Genomic DNA, 17132 nt, shown 5'->3' with positions numbered 1-17132 from the left:
ACTATACATTTAGCCCCCCTTTCCCGATGCTCCCAGTGTACAGTCAAGGTAGTAAAGACTGTTTTCTATTCAGTAGATTTTTACCCCACAGGGACTCAGGGCTGTTTTTTTAAGCCACAGTTAACATTTTCCTTGCTCTCCCCCTCTTCAGTCCTTTGCTTTAAATTCTTTCAGAGACAGAAGCCTTTGCCTTTTGGTCTGACATAAGACAACACTCCCACTGAAAGTCCATGTATGAGAAAACGGTTTTGCTACATTCTGACCAAACCAGAAGTTTACAGAGGCGTGAGAGCTGCCTGTAGGGTGTTAGGAAAGCAGACACACCTTCCACCAGACCACCAGATTCCACCTGAGAAGCACAATGCCTCTTCCACTTAGCCCACCACCACTAGCCACTTCAGTTTAACTGACTCTTGTTTTGCGAAGCCTGCTAGAGTAAGGGTTGCAGAAAAGGGACACCGAGTCAGCTGCCACATATTTTGCCATGCTTTAAGAGCCCTGTTCTCCCCCTCACATTATCTTCTGTATCATGTAGCCCAGATGTTGTTTCCCAAGACCCCTTTGTGCCTGTGCTCTTTGGTGATCAGAGACTGACTGCAATGAGACATACTGAATTATGCAGTCGGACACACTGTCAAATAAATTTGCTAAAGGCCTCAACATATACAGGAGGAGCACAAAACTACATTTCAAGAAGTTCTTGATTATTCCACATCTTTTAAATGTTTGGCAACATGGACAGATTTTTTCCTAGAGGCTGCATTTCAGTTTAATGGCAACACGAAGTCACAGTGGGGAGCAAGCGTAAGGAAGGTGACTGAGCAGACTGACCCATCTGAGTGCCTACCCCAGCCCATCTTCCCCCAGACACCCCACTGACAGGACAGAGATCCAGATGCCAAGTGTCTTTCTCCAGCACTTGCTTTCGACCTTTATTCTTCAGCCAGCATCACCTACTGAAGGAGGGAGGTTACATGTCCTGCTTTCTACCACCCTCCTTTAGACCCTTTCTTTTTCTTCTGCTGCTGTTTCTTCTTGGTAGCTGGAGCACCAGCTGGTTTTTGGTGCCTGGGAGGGATGACGTTACTTGTGGCCGACACAGCTGTACCGCTGCCAGGCCGAGGGGAGGTAGGTGGGCTGCTGGCAGTCCTACTGGCGTCCCTGCAGGGAAATGAAAGAGACACCACGTGGGTTCACAGCCACCCACAAGATGTAGCACTACTGCAGGAAGCTGACAGCAAAAAACAGCAGCTGCCCAGTAAGGTATGGGAGGGCACTCATGCAAGGAGATCTTAAATAAGCTTCAACATACGTCGAAGGGCTGGATGATGGGAACATAACTCAAAGGGCAGGCAATCACCTTCTAACTGATGTTTACTACATAGTGTAAGTCCTCAACAATGAAAGCAAGGCTGATTTTTGAACAGATGTGTGACAGCTCACACAACATGAGAAGCCTTTCAGCTCCCCACACTTAGGCAGAGCAAATCCAACACCCTTTCTCTCTCGTTAAGCACAAAGGCACCTTTGTGCCAGCCCTCCTCAAAAACACTGCTCAAGCCAACCCTGCCACAAAAGGCTTCTCATGCTTCTGTTCTGAGACAGCTGTATAAAGAGAAACTATCAGACAGCACTGGACCCTGCATTGCTATTATTTTAGAAGTACTTCCTTCTCTCAGATGCTAGTAAGTGACCATCTTGCTGTCAGGCCTCATATACATTGGGAAACCCTGATTCCAGCTTCAATAATCAGCATCAACTTAGAAGGAAGTGTTTTCCCACATCATGACTAATGGGTACTTACAGTTCAGAGGAGCCAGCTGTAGTTGAACCCTGAGTCCCCTTGCCAACCTGATCCTTCTTCTTGCCCTTCTTTCGGCCACGATAGTAGGAACGCTCTCGCATTGGAAGCCACCGCTCAGGGTCAGGAGTCACCTTAGGGTCATAGTTCTTAGGCAGCTTTCCTGCACAACACAGTGCCAGGAAATGAGACTGGGGTCAACACACTAGAGAGGCATCACCAAGGGATACATATAGCAGTCAGTAGCCAGGAAGTGCAAAGAGCCCAGCAACCCACACCATCCTATCAGAGTGCTGCTCTCACTTCAGTGGAAAAATGCCTCATCCAAACAAGCTGTCACAAAGATCTAAGCTCACATGAGCCCAGTCTTAGCAAAGAGCTCCAGCTCCTGGGGAGCTCAAAGCTGGCTATTTGAAGAAACAATCTGGTGAGCTCCATGGAGCTGTGTTGTGTCAACAGCTAGCAACTTACCCTTCTTTTTTTTCTTCTTCTTCTTCACATCCCCTTGTCTGAAAAGCAAGAAGAGAAACAGCTGCTGTGACACAGCATGGACACAGCAGACAAGCCAAATGAAAACTAGCTGTGGATAAAGCTGAACCATTCCCAGCTCTCTCAAAACTTGGTCTACTGCTACCTCACACTCCTTGCAGCCAGACATCGGGGGCCCTTTCTACCAGCCTGCTTTCCACAGCAATGCCCCCACCACACTAGGAGTGGTTCTTGTGCCACACCAAAGGATGACTGCACCAGAGGTACAGCAGACCGCTTTACCCTTGCTCTTTCTGCTGGTTGTCTCCAGTGAGCTTCCCAGCTTTCTTCCGAATGTAGGTTGCTCCGTGGGAGTTCTCCAGCGCATCGACATCTACTTTCAGTGATAGGGTATCCGAGGAAGGCAAGTGTTTGCTAAGACTGCAAGGGAAGAGTTCAGGGATGCAAACCGGCAAGCAAGAAGATAAACACCCAGGTTTGGCCAGATAGCAACACGCAACATCAGCTTAACAAATTCAGCCTGTTAGCAATGCAGACACCAGACAGGCTCATGGGGCTAGTTCCAGCTCTGTCACCAGTTTCTTATACAAGCTGGGATAAGCTGCTTAATCACCACCTGCCTCACTTTTCTTTATTACAGAGAAAGAAGCAGCAATTTCCTTTGAAAGCTGCTCAGGATGACAGTATGTGAACCTGATATTTTGGGTAACTGAGAGCTTCGCCACATTTTATAGGGCACAGTCAGGCGTTACAACCACAGGTTTCATATTCCAACAGAAAATACAGAACCTATTTTTGGTTCCATTATCAATTCTCAGAGAGAAGAAGGCCAAAGATAAAAGGATCCCGGAACCCACAGTAATCAAACCAACTAAGGAAATAATAGAGCTCCAGACAGCTTGACCTGGATATGTAGCTGTTCTGGAGAAACTGACTGCCTTCAGGTGAGAATGGGTCTGAATTGTCCACACAGCTGAAATAGAAGGGACCAATGCCCAAATAACCCTTTTTCTTTGCTCTGATACCACCTCAAAAGGATACACTTTAGCTTTTTCAGGGTCCACCAGGGAGTAGGCAGAGATTAGCTGCGCCAGAGTATGCACATCTTTTGGGTTTTGCCTTTGTAAGGGGAAAAAAAAGGACCAAGTTACCAAGGTACACATTCATCCCAAAGACCAGCATCATCACGCAGTGCTTCTTGCTGCAGCATAGTTGTTGTCTGTGCAGACAGGCATGTCAGTCTGTGGTCTCCTCCAGAGCATGTCACCAAACATCACTTGTGGACAAAGGGAGGTGCACACTTCTCCACAGTATTATGAAGCAGGCAAAGAAAGGGAAAAAATCCCTCAGGTCCCAGCAGCAAAGACAAGTTAACAGTGTGCTGTCCCCCCAGTCTCAACAAGTGCATAATAAACACTAAAACTTAAGACATCCATGGTTTATATAGCACTAGAAAAACTGATGCATCCCTGTCCCCAAAGCAATCTTCAATGCACACAAGAGGCTTCTGGGACAGGTCAGCCAGGTTTTCAAGTATCAGCTTTGATCAAATGAACTATCCCCCCTCCTTCCAAAGCATGGCTTTGCACTGGAGCTCCTGTGTGACAGCAACTCTAAAGCATGGCTACCAGTCAACCAACGCTGTCAGGTGCTGCCTGGCACAGGGCAGATTGCAGACGTCTCTGGGTGGAGATCTCCTGTTCAGCAACCACCCAACTCACTTCCAGAGCTCCTCCAAGTCGCTGATTGCTTCCTTCTTCCTGCCATGTTTTAGTTTAAAGTTGGCAGCTTCCCTTATCAACGACAAATGGACAGGAGACTTTGGCTGAAAGACACAGCAGCCATAATTAGCTCCTCATTATCACAGCACAGTGCCCACCTCTAGCTGAGACCTGGCCCCAGAGAACTGAGCTAGCACCCTGTCACACTGAAAGCAGGCCACCTTTGCTCACCACGATATGAGGCAGAACTGCATGGGACAAGGCAGCTTGGTGGTCCACAACGTGTTCTAATCAGGGAGAAGAACTGATTGCTACATTTGAGCACCCACTGCCACCACTCTTGTAATCTGACTGGAGCTCCCCGTTTGCAATACATCTAAAATAATGAAAGTGTGATAAAACAAATGCTCCGAAAACAGCTCACTGGTCCCCAAATTCCCAACTGGATGAGTTGCTGTGGCTATGCATCAACAGGAAAAGCTAATCTGAACTGGCTAGAAAAACCTAGAGAAGACTAGCTCCTCTGGTTCCGACTTACCTGGAATTGCTGATACCACTGGATAGCCTGTGCGAAAACTTCAATTGCACTGTCAATGTCCTCTTCATGACTGTACATTGTCACCAACGCAGACACCTGCAAACAAATATTCAAGAGCAGCTTATAGCACATCTTCAAACAAGCTGTACACCCAGAGAGTCAGAAGTTAAATGATGATATTTCCTAAAATCAGCACTAATGTGAGCTTCCTGCTCCATCCCTAAAAGCCAGCTGTGGCAACAGACAGGATACCCAGGCAAGACCTTCCTACCTAGGTTCCTCCCAAAGAAATGTCCCCACCAGTCTTCCTCTTACAGTACAAGCTCAAGACTGCATTCACAGAAAGAACTTCCTTGTCTGAGCACTTTCTTTGCTTGCACTGGACACAGTGAGATGATACAGACACCACCTGTGTGTCTGCACCCCAGCTGTAACTAGAGATGAGGCAGGGTAAGGAGCTACTAATGCTGAACTGCCCCTATAAATTACTTTGATCATTAGCACTTGCAGTTGGAACAGACCCATAACTGCCAGCCTCTGCTCAAGATGCTTAGGTTGTACACTTCAGCATCTTCAAGGTCAAAAAGCTTTTTGGAATGCCAGATGGAGACATGCGTGCAGACCAGGGTGATGCTGTGGGGTTGGAACATGTGGCACTGTCTTCCCTAATGCCTGTTGTCCTAGAGCTGCTTCAGAAACTTCCAACAGTACATACCAGGGAAGCAGCTGCTCCAGTCATGTTATGCAAGTAAATCCAGGCAACATGCAGGTCTGAGCGATTACAAGAGAGCAGGAATATAGGCAGAAAGCATCTATGCTGACAGGCAGAGTACTTCTATGGCTAAATTCATGCCACCTGATGCAAATTATAATCCCACCTTTGTCCAAAACAAGGAAGATGGGCTCAAAATCCCTGCAGACACTCAGGTCAAATGAAAACCACAGCGAAGAGGCAACAAGGAGCAGGCAGCACAAAGCTGTGCTACCTGAGAAAAACCTCACACAGTTCAGGCTGAGTTTTGCTTACCATACCAGGCTTGTGCTGAAGTTCTTCTATGCTCCTCAGGATCATGCAGGCTTTGGTAACACTGCCTACAAGACACACAGGGAGGAACAAGTTCTGAGGGACACAGTAACACTTCAACCGGCCAGTGAACTTCCAGCCAAAGGTAAACAACGGGAACATAACAATTCTCCTCTTGGAACACCTCCCCCATTTCCAGGAATAAAGGACAAGCCTCCACACACACAAAAAAAAAAGAAAAAACAACTTTCTGCCCTTGCCACATCCTGCAAGGATTCAGGAGCAAGCTTTTGCAAGCAGGGTCTTGTCTTCCAGGAGGAACTCTGGACTGCCTGACTATATACAGGAATGGTACCAGCAGGGAGCCACATACTACTCCCAAGACCCTCCTGCCCAGAACAGATTCAGCCCTATTACAAAGGCTGTGGGCATCTCTGCCAGGAGCCTCTGAAGCCTGGACATCCAGACATTAAGCTATAAGCGTTATCCTGCCATAGCCATATATAGAGAATACCCAACTGAAAGTATCTCTGCTTGCGACCTGTCACAACAGTGATTGCAGCAAAGACTGCCCTAAAATCTGTTTTTATCATCCCTCGTACCATTACCATGTGCAGACACTTCCCAACAAAGTAGGACACTGGATACCTTGTGCAATTTTTAGCTGGGCCATCGTCAGCTTGATCTCAGCTGCATTGGCAGGGTGCTGGTCTGCAAAGTCCTGAGAGTCAGAAGAAAGAACAATTCAACATGTGTGTGGGCACCAGGCTGCTGCTTGTGCTCAGTCACAGCAAGCTGGCAAGAGCCAAAGGAAGCCTTCCAGCACAGGCAGGCTTCAGCACAAAGTTGAGGTGGGCCCCAAAATGTGCCAGAGGCCCATCACCCTCTCAGATTTCTGTCCCAGGCCACTCACTCTCCCCAAAAAGGAAGCTGTTGCAAACTGCTTGCAAGCAGAGCAGGACAGCACCAGAGCTCACTGCTTACCCTACATGTCTGCTACAGCTTCCCAAGCATAAAAATCAGAGATGCAAGAGAATGATTCCCATTTAAAGCAGCATCCTTCAGCTGGGTGTAAATGCTTTCCAGCAGCATTAAACCAAACCAAAATAAGTATAGTCAGACACTCTTGGGAATTTAACGCAGACAAAATAAACTAAGAGGAACAGCACAAGAGAATACAAAGCACAAGTTTAAATGGAGCTTGTCCAACTTTTTCTTAACCTACCTGCAGAAGCCCTACAGCCTTTGCATGCTGCTTCTCACGACACAGTTGGGCAGCCTGGATCAGTACAGGGAGAAGATGCTCAGGGCTCTGTGACTGCAGGCTTGCTGACAGCTTGCGGCACTGATCTGCCTGAGGAGTGGGAAGAGAGAATACACTTTTCTCAACCTCTGTAAGCAACTAATACAGGGCTAACATACCAGTTGTATCTGAGAAGTGATGGTTTCCCTGAAGTGGGACACAGAACCAAGAAGAAGGCCTCTTAGCAGCACTTCAGATGCAGCTAAGAACCCCACACACCCCTTCTGTCTTTTAATAATTTCCAACCATCCTTCCTACAGCCACATTCAAGTCACTACGTAACTGTCTGTTCTTTTAGGGACCTAAACAAAGTGGTCTTATCTTTTGCCACAGAACAACTACGTATCCATTTTTGCCTAGTCAAACTCATGTGGAGTAAATCTGCAGCTACTTACTGCAGATAAGTCTCTCCTACCTGGTTAGTGTACATTGCCAGCAAAGCTTTGTTGAATTCAATCGCCTGGAGCTGTTTCTTGGAGAGTTTGTGTTCAACACCTTCTGCATTGGTCAGCTTCACCTTTTTCTTTGAGTCAAAGACATTTTGGTCCTGGGGAAATTACACATCATGAGAAGATTTCACTACGTTCTTTGAAAATGAAAAAGTCTCTAGGCCTGTGATTTAACTACTGTTTAGGAAGAAGTCTTTCCTGGTTATTGCCCTTCTCTCCACAAAAGTAGAGATGCAGGCTCAGTAACTACATTGAAAGCAAGTTAATTCTATACCTTGTTAATTGTGATGATGTTATTTGCAATGACAGCAAGGAGTCCTACATCTGTTGGCCTGCAGATACGAAAAGTAGAAAGCACATTATTAAACAATGGTCTCTCTACAGATGGAAGACTGAGCATTTGTTCTAGAAAAAACCTTACTTCAACTTGATTATTTGATTGTAGAGCTGTAGAGCATCCTCTGTACGACCCTGCAGTTGCATGATATAAGCCATCTGACCATGAATAATGGCTAGTTCAGCTTCAATGTCTTCCTCTGTCACATCCTGAAGGAAAATCAAGGCAAAAAGAAAAAAAGCTGCCATCTCACTTCTCTTTCCCTGGCTTCAGCATTCGGCTAGCAAATGTCTATAAGCTCTTTTGGGTAGCAAAGTAACCCAGCTATTACAGATGAAGGTTGTAGCCACAGCACAAATACAAGCACATCTGGGTTAAACCACGGGAAAAGAAAGCTTCACCTTCTTCTGCAAGAATCTGAAGATACCCTTAAATTGTGCCCTGAATCTACCCCTCAGTTCGAAGTGACAGTGATTACAAATCTCCTGTTTCCCACAACCCACTCAGCATGTCTATCCACAGTAGAGTGGGTCCCAGAGTGGTTTCACACAACCTTTACCCATTTTGCCTGCACCAGCACAGGCAACTGTGCAGAGTACAGCAGCAAACAGCTAACAGTATTAGCTACCCTTCTGCAACAACTATGACTGCTGCCCCGACCTCACAGCAGGTACCAGCAACAGCAGCAAGTTGTGCTGGGTAATAACTGCACAGCAGCTTTGGCCACCCTCTGCTACCTGCAGTACACTTCATGACTGCACCCCTGTTCACACTGGTGCAAAGCAAACGCTTTCCAGAACAACATTAAGAACTTACAGAGTCTTCCGACAGCGACTGGCGGCACAGCTCTAGAAGGAAAAGCAAAATGAAGAACAGAATTTAGAAGGCTTTAGAGACAAAAAAACCACCTAGAAGTATGGGGGAACATAACATTTTTTTCATGTATCCCTGAAACTTCTGCAGTGTTACAAGGGCACATCAGACAGGTCTGACGATGGATGGAAATAAGCATGAGGGAGAAGACTACAAGATATGGAAGAAACATCAAATGCACAGGAGATACTGTGCCTCCCAGAGCTGCCTTCTGAGAGCAGTCACACACTCATTTTCTCTCCCGAGTGTATTTCCTTAAACACAGCTCCTGATCTTTTATGTAGTGATCACTCAGCTGCAACTGCTCACCACCTTGGGAGTTATTTTAGAGTGCTGCAAGCCTGCAATATTCAGATTACATTTCCCTTTATGGGGAACAATTCCATCAGTTTTCAATACACATACCAGTCACTTCTTAATGTTCTCATACACCTCACCAGAACATCAGTTGCTTTGCTCTCCAAAGGACTATGATCACACTACATAGGCCTAAATTACACATACTTAATAAATCAGTTGTACGAAAGAGCTGCTATTCTATCATCAAAATTGGGAGAGAACTGACCTATTTATCTGCAAAAGCAATCAGAACAGAGAGAAGCTAAGTCTTCCTAAGGCTCCCCTAGTCCAGCCTGCTTTTTCTGTTTTCAAACACACACAAACCCCGCTTCTACTCCATATAAAGAGTCCTCTTTGCAAAAAAGCTCATTTATCGGCTTATACTAATTTGATACCTAATTCGGACTATTAAGTATTTTTATTTTTTAAAGTGTATGTTTATATATATACATATATCTAACAAAACCAGCAGTTAGAGTATATTAAATATCATGCTTATGAGAAGAGATTACATTCCTGACTACTTCCTACTTCAAAAAAGGCACTGCACACCAAGCAAGGCTGTAGGAGACCCAGGAGATAGCACATGCCACATAGCTCTGGAAAAGAGCTGCGGAGCAACGTGTCTACAGAAACACAAGTTCTGTAAGGAACTGTCAAAAACTTACAGCTCCTGCTGCTGGTCAGTTTGTAAGTTTTGAAAACCTCTTTCCAACTCTGTCTATAGAGAGCAAGTAACTACTTCTATCACACAAAGCTTCCCTCTCACCTCACCATGTTTTTACCTTCCGCTCTCTGTAGTTTTTTCATTGCTTCATTCAGCTTTCCTTGCCCAATCAATGCACATGCACTGTTATAACACAGCTCATAGGTAGCTTCTCGAAGGCCCAAATCCTCCTAGCACGAAAAGCAAAATGTAACTGCATTAACACCAACCGAGCTATACAGTTTTGACAGATAATGGACACAAACTATAGTTTTCATGCACATTCAAACTATTCCTCTCAAAGTAAATTCAGAGGCAGTTTTAAAAGCGCAAACAAGTCACTGCAAAGGATCTTCCCTCACACTGCACAACCAAGTCGGAGGCAATTGACAGGGCAGCAATGAAACTCTAGCCCAAGTTTAGGGACTACTTAGGATACTGAAAGAGGGAAGGTTATGAACCACTACTCTAGAGAACCAGAAAGCATATCCACAGAGCTGAACACAACGCTGAGCATGCTGTGCACACCTCCAAGGACAAAGATCTCTGAATAAATGAGAGCACTAAGATCTGCACTTGGTCATGAACCAAAATATTCCCAACCATAGCTAGGTGATCCAGGCAGTTAGCTTTAACCTGGGCAAGAGGGTAAAGAGACACAGGGAAGTGCTAGTCACAAGTGTTCTGCCTAATGCAAGCTCAGAGAAATGTACTTCCTGCTCAGTTGTGACATCTACTAACAGGCTTCCAGTATCTGAAGGGGGATTATAGGGATGCTGGGGAGGGACTCTTCATTAGGGACTGTAGTGACTGGACAAGGGGTAACAGGTTAAAACTTAAAGAGGGGAAGTTTAGACTGGATATAAGGAAGAAGTTCTTTACTGTAAGGGTGGTGAGGCACTGGAATGGGTTGCCCAGGGAGGTTGTGAATGCTCCATCCCTGGCAGTGTTCAAGGCCAGGTTGGACAGACCCTTGGGTGACATGGTTTAGTGTGAGGTGTCGCTGCCCATGGCAGGGGGGTTGGAACTAGATGATCTTAAGGTCCTTTCCAACCCTAACTATTCTATGATTCTATGAGTTTCCTAGAGATCAAAGGTGAAGTACAATTCATGAACAATAACAGCGTTATTCCCTCCATACAGGGAAAGCTGCTAGGTGATCTTCAATGCACTCAAAAGTCGTTAAGAGACAGGAACACATTTCTATCCTATTAAATATCTACAATTCCATATCCTATACTCCTTGGATCTCACTCTTACACATATACATGCACCCACTTACTTACTGGCATCACCTTCTCCCACGTGCTTTGCGCTGCCACAACAGCAGAGAGGTTGGTTTTTCTCTCTTCCTCATACTCATCCTGGGAGTTGCGGATGAGATCCCTGTATGCAGCCAGACAATCGTCATAACGCTCCAGCCTGTACAGCTGAGAAGTGGAAGGGATTAGCCTTCAGGACAGTATTTCCCTGCATATGTCAGTAACTACAGTCTCCTCCCTTCCTCCCCATGGGCTGTGGGCTGCAGAGCATCATACATTTTAAAACTACTAATATTTGCATCTATCTTTAAGAGCAAACTCTACAGATTAGACTTGCAAGGACTCAAACAATGACACCACATACCTGCGCACAAACAGCATAGTTCTTACTCCTAAAACAGCTTTTTTAAAAGCAGCAGTTTACACAGTTTTGTCATCAAATAGCCCTTTTCCAGCTTAGATAACCTCTCTATTTTTATTTTTTTTCAAGGAAAGGTTAAATGGCGTTTCATGCAGCTGAGAGAAGATAGCCAATTCTTCACAAAACTATTCTGATCTACCAGGGAGAAACTAGAGAAGATACACAACTTCCTTTCTGCTTTACTTCTAATGCCTGAGATGGCAGCCCCTGCAAACCATTCCTGGACAGGTATCTAATGCAAGCAGGGGTCTCAGCCTCAAATAAACTTTATCAGCTCTCTTCCATCTTCCATCACCTCAGCCAGATGACTATTACCAGGCCAGACCCAAGGACAGCAAGTTACAAATGTATTGCTTTGGTTGAGTGGCAGTAAGGTGACAATGCTGCCTTCAGTGACAAGAGTCTGAAGCTCCACAGAAGCTGAAGCAGTTGGGAACTGTACCTCTCCTTACTTCCCAGACAGAGAAGGAAACTCTGTCCCCACACTTGCTCCACGTTAGAGGGGCAAGGTATCCAGCATATGAAAATCCCACCAGGAAGAAAAGCTCATAATTACCACTTGTCCATAAAGCTCCTTCAGTTTGTCTGTCTGCTGACTGGCACTCTGAATGGTCTTGAGAGCATTTTCAATACGATTGAGCCTGTATTCGCAGTAGGCCTTCTCAAAAGCAATAATATCACTGCAAGAACAAGACAAAGGTTGACAGCATGCGCTGTAGTCTTCATTCAACAGCATTCAGCCACCTGAACACACTTGTTTAAGCAGCCCTAATTAGTCACAGACTGCTACATAACCGAAGAGCCAAACACCAGAGGTGAGCACACGATCCCAGGTTACTGAATTATGTATCTCTTGAGTGCTGAAAATATCTTAAACCTACTTTGTGTTCAAAAGAGAAGGAATATCAAAGCTCCACCTAAACAGGAGATTCTTTTTTTCCAGTGTTTCCAGACACATGGCATTTCAAAACCCTGTTTCATACTGATTATGAGAATCAAATGCTGAAAGGTAAAATGATACCAAACTTCATTATGTGACTCCTTCTTAAGGAGAAAGCATATCATTACAGCAAAAGATTGCTTCTGTAAAGTTTCAAAGACAGTCGACTAAGAGAAATGAAATGGTATGAAATACAGTCCCTCTTACAGCCTGATACTAAGCCAACGGTAACATTAACCTGCTTTGAAATATCAGCCCAGCAGAACTGCAGCAAAAGAGTTTGCTGATGCTAAGATAAAATTGGCTTCAAAGGAAGCTCACACCAGCAGGGAAACATTATCAAACAAGCAGAGCCTTGAATACTCTGTGCCACTTATCCCCGAGTTACCACTTAAGCCAAAGGAAAATTAATCGGTGATTCCCTTAGTCTGTAGTAGTTACCAGCTATTCCTTTGCCTATTTAAAACTATCTGTCTAGCTGAGTATTCAGGGAGTCTGAAAATGAACAATTAAGAATTAAAACAAAGCAGTGGCTCAGTCTCACTGCAGAACAGGACAACTTTAAGACAGAGCAAGAACCACCACTTCCCCTGCTCTGCAGGATGCAAAGACAGGCACACAGTAGAGCCAAGCTAAAGAAATTAGAGGGAAAACTCTGAAGCCAGTTGAATTTTGAGAAATTACTCCTCCTTCTCCTCACCATATACTAAAAAGATAAGTTAAAAAAAATACATCGATATATACAAATAATCCCCTTCCATCCCAGGAAAAACTGAATGAATAAGGTAATTAAGTTTTATCCAGATGGGAACACAAACGTGTATGTTTTATTGCACTAATATTACAACGCACTTTTCTGGAAGTATCTGAAATACAGATGTTGTCTTTCAGGACTAAACTATCTGTATTACAGAGCATTATCTGAAATACAAAAAGTTTGCTGCAAGGCAGTTCTGGGGTAGCAATTTTCACCCTAGCTATTGCACAAAGTGCCTCTTTATCAGGAAAGATAAATATATGTCTGCTTAATGACACAAATTGAAAGCCTGGCTTATTCTCAAACAGAAGTTGTCCTCAAGGTCCTGATTTGAGAACATGTACAAAGGGCTTGCACCACCACAAAAGCTGAAGCATCACCTTCCGGCTGGCAAAGAAAAGGAGCCCAGGGAGCAGTATGAAGAAATGGCCAAGCAAAGCCAACAGCTAGCTGCCACTAGCAAGGGTTTTTCCTTTCTCTCTTCACTCCCCACGAGATCTGTCCTCTCCCCTTGTACCACCTATGGTGCACAACATCAACAAGCAGAATTAGGTCATGAAGATGACTGGAAACTAGATTAGCGACAATCCCTTCAACAGCAAGATGTTAGACTGTCTTAAACTTAATCAAACCACCTCTGACACCCAGAACAAATTGGTGCTTCACTGAGAAGCCCAATCCCAATGGCTCTAAGCACCTCCCACCCTTTATTTTGTTGCCTATTAGTTTCCCCCCCACAAAAGCTGCAGTAGGTTCTCAAAGATGCGTGGTTTCATATTTCTAGAGTACAGCAAGACACAACTCACTTGGTTAACACTTTCGTATGGGTGTTGATTACACTGAGGGCTTCCTTGAAGTTCCCGTTCTGGATAAGACACACTACTTTACACTGAAGTGCAGTCACATCATCTTTGCTGATCTGCAGTACTGGAGAGGAAAACAGTTTCAACACAGCAATCTAACTCATTATCACACACACTAAGGCTTTGCAAAAGCCAAATGCTGTTACAGTTGCAAAACCCCATCACTGAGATCAGTTATGCCAATTTAAACAGGTCCTGGCATGGCTCGCCTTGGCTCAGATCGTGAAACAAATCCTGTCAGGATAAAGGATCCAGTATAAATACTGAACTTACCCAAAGTGATTGCTGTGCTTTGGAACACAGATGCACCAAAAGAGCTGTACACACCTGGACAAACCTTTCATTGGCATTTGACTACCAGGCAGAGAACATAGTGCCAACACCTGAGTGCCACGTAAAGCGTACACAGGAAGAAAGAGGCCTGACATACAAGAACGACACGGCCCGACACAGGCAGTCATTTTATATGCTAATACTTTCTGCCAAAGGAGGCAGTGAGGGAGAACTAGGAGAGAGAAACTCGGCCACAGCGTGCTTTATACTGCAATCTCGCTCCGGATACCAAACTATCACAACGAGAGCAGACTTACTTCCGAGCATTGCCACTCCGAGTGAGTGGGTCCCTGCTCACACCACCTCCCCTCCTGCTCCCAGGAGAAATCCCTCCTTCCTCCCGCCAGCGACACCGAAGGAAACCCCGCCGGTAACCCCGAGAGCTCGGCACACCGCAGCGGCTGCGTCACGCTACCGCCGCTCCCGGGGCCCGGGTGGCTGTCCCGGTCACCTCCCCCGGCACGGTAAGAGCTACCGGGAGCGGAGCGCGCCGGAGCGCTGCTTGCTCGCAGCCCTGCAGGCGGAAGCCACCCGTTCCGCACCGCGGCCGCGCCCCCATCACACCGACCCTTGCAAAAGGCCAAGCGCACCGCGAGGAGCAACACCGGCCTGCAGAGACGTGAGGCGGGGGCGGGAACGGCTCCGTGCCTGGCCCGCTCCCGGGAACAGGCAGTCCCGCAGCGCACACACTGGCTGACTCACTCACTCACTCACTCTTGTTAACGGATTTGAGCGCGCGGGCGAAGTCGCCATTCTGCCCGCAGCGGTTCACCTCGCTCCACAGCGCCGCCGCAGCTCCCGGGCCACCCGCCGCCGCCGCCATCTTGGAACCGGGAGGAGAAACACGTCGGGAGGGGAGGCACCGGCGGCTGCCCCGGAAGCGGAAGGACCTCCCTGGGCTCCTCCCACAGCTCGGTCCCTCACACCGCCGTCAGCAGCGCTCTGTCAGCATCTCTCCGGCGGGCCTGGGCCAGGGCCCGGCCCCGGCCCCTCACAGTCCCGTAAGCCGCCTTTCTCCGCACAAGCACCCGACAGCAGTATGCGACGTTGTGAGAGAGCTGTGTGCAGCTGTGACGCCCTGGTTATTGCCACATTACTCAGCTCAGCTCCCCTTCCCGTGTTACAACTGAAGAGCTTTTTTTTTTTTTAATGCTTTAATCAACTTTTCCCCCCTTCTAAGAATAAACTGAAGAAAAAAGTCGACCGACGTGACCGGGGAGAGAGCATGTGGGGAGAGTGAAGGAGGTGATTGCCCTCCTCAAGGGGTTTTCCGCCATTTCCCCTCACTTTCTTCTTCTGAGACTCCCATCCGTCTTCAAATTTCAGAAATTATTACAAATATTAAAGGCTTGTTTTTTTCCTAATAAAAATTTACGATGTTCTCAATACATCAGAAGGTGCCTATCTACCACTTTGTGTAACAACACCAACAAACCAGAATAATTCAAACAAACAGAAGATAAAGTGCAGATGTGGAAAACAACCAACAAAGTCAGCTCAGTGCAACTAGTGCAGCACAGGGTAATCAAGCTTCTTTATACATTTTATAGAGTAATCCAAGTTAAATTACATGAATACTCTCCCGGAAGAACTACAGAGTTATCTGACAATGACATTAAAGAAAGAAAAAAGCAATTGGTACTTTAAACAAAATACTCATTTATTAGAGTATTTTTGATGAAACATACAGAACTCAAGATTGCTATTTAAAACTTCGATCAAAGTTTTTCTCTATAGAGGATGGTAACGCCATCTCAGTGCATTTTATATGGAAGCTTTGTACCTCTCAAGTGTCTAGCTCTTAAACCAAAGCAACACTGCACATACACAGTGTGCAAGCAAACGAAGGTAACACTGTAATGCTGTTAACATACAAAAAACGCATGGCCAATACATACAGTGTCAGCTCTATGGCCAGTGATCTGTAGAGTAGCATTATGTGGAGAAGTCTGCTTAGCAGTACAAGAATGAGAAAGAAAACACAGTTCCTGACCACAGAAAAAGTGACAGATTCAATTTATACAAATCCTGTGCATTCCTTCTTCACAAGGACTGCAAATGTAGCCACTGGTTTGGAAGATTTTCCAAAGCGTCCATTCTGCTGGGGGCAGGGATGCAGAAGTCTCACTGGAAAAGGTGACGAAATAAACGTTTCTACAGCCCTCCAAACATCACCATCACAGGCAGCCTGGTGAAGTGTTTGCATGTGGCAGAGAGACCCATCTGCTACAGACTGGCTCCTACACTAATTTCTTGGCACCTATTTGTTCCTCTACCAGCACAAACTGAGCTCTTATACACAGGACAACATTAACAAAGCACAACATGTAGGTAGCTACACCCCTGCTGCCCTACCTGCTGATTTCAGTTCCTTAAATGTGTCATCTGTATCTTACTATCAGACTTCAAATAGCCAAGCTTTATATTTTGTTTACATCCGCAAATACTACACCTAAAACCTGTGCCTTTTCATACTGCTCAGTTGTTAAACTAAACCATAGCAATTGTCAGCTTTTAATTATGCGAAGTAAGTTTTGTAGATGTTTTAAGAACTGAAAAAATATATACTTTAGAAGTAGGTTTGGTCAAGTGTATCCCTGCATGTGGTACACTCAAACCTGATTACCTGGCACTCATCAACCATCTTGTCATGGAATGTCTAATGGAAGATTTTTTTCAAATGAAAAATCCAGACAATTTGAGAGGTATACAGAAAACTTGTCTTAAATATTTGAAGCTACATGTGCAATCTTACAGAACACAAGCTACAGTTACAGACATAACATTAAATCTTACTAACCAATAGTGCAGAAGAACTTAAAAAGTCAGTGAACTCACAGTACAGACAGTGACTTCCAAAAAAGTCATGTCTCAGATGCACTGTGTGAAAGGAAATAAAATTTAAAGGGAAAATTATTCTTAGGCAAGTTAACACAAAGTTTTAATCTACATTTGAAAAGCTGTTTTATTTTATAT

General features: G+C 45.4%; 1 protein-coding gene across 1 annotated transcript; it reads right to left on the bottom strand.

Moving 5' to 3' along the window:
• Positions 1 to 903: 903 nt before the first annotated feature.
• SRP72 (signal recognition particle 72) lies at positions 904 to 15021 on the bottom strand. The gene is made up of 19 exons (XM_057419071.1): positions 14871 to 15021; positions 13767 to 13887; positions 11820 to 11943; positions 10867 to 11010; positions 9660 to 9771; positions 8479 to 8510; positions 7747 to 7871; positions 7600 to 7657; positions 7292 to 7423; positions 6799 to 6927; positions 6222 to 6294; positions 5577 to 5641; positions 4550 to 4645; positions 4012 to 4115; positions 3332 to 3409; positions 2573 to 2710; positions 2273 to 2310; positions 1805 to 1964; positions 904 to 1161 (listed from the first exon to the last, which is right to left on the bottom strand). The coding sequence occupies exons 1-19, from the start codon at positions 14977 to 14979 to the stop codon at positions 987 to 989; spliced, it is 2013 nt and encodes a 670-aa protein (XP_057275054.1). The 5' UTR covers positions 14980 to 15021; the 3' UTR covers positions 904 to 986.
• Positions 15022 to 17132: the final 2111 nt, after the last annotated feature.

The sequence above is a fragment of the Pezoporus wallicus genome, unplaced genomic scaffold, assembly GCF_028554395.1.
Source record: "Pezoporus wallicus isolate ANWC-B61680 ecotype Strahan unplaced genomic scaffold, APGP_CSIRO_Pwel_v1 contig_2384, whole genome shotgun sequence".
Taxonomy (NCBI): Eukaryota; Metazoa; Chordata; class Aves; order Psittaciformes; family Psittacidae; genus Pezoporus; species Pezoporus wallicus.
Note: the sequence above shows the minus strand (reverse complement) of the source record. Positions and strands in the feature narration are given on the sequence as shown.

Coding starts and splice junctions, on each gene's coding strand:
- SRP72 (XM_057419071.1), bottom strand. CDS start 14,979: ATGGCGGCGGCGGCGGGTGGCCCGGGAGCTGCGGCGGCGCTGTGGAGC. Junction 4,116..4,549: donor AGTGGTATCAGCAATTCCAG/GTAAGTCGGAAC, acceptor TGTGTCTTTCAG/CCAAAGTCTCCTGTCCATTT. Junction 1,162..1,804: donor ACAGCTGGCTCCTCTGAACT/GTAAGTACCCAT, acceptor ATTTCCCTGCAG/GGACGCCAGTAGGACTGCCA.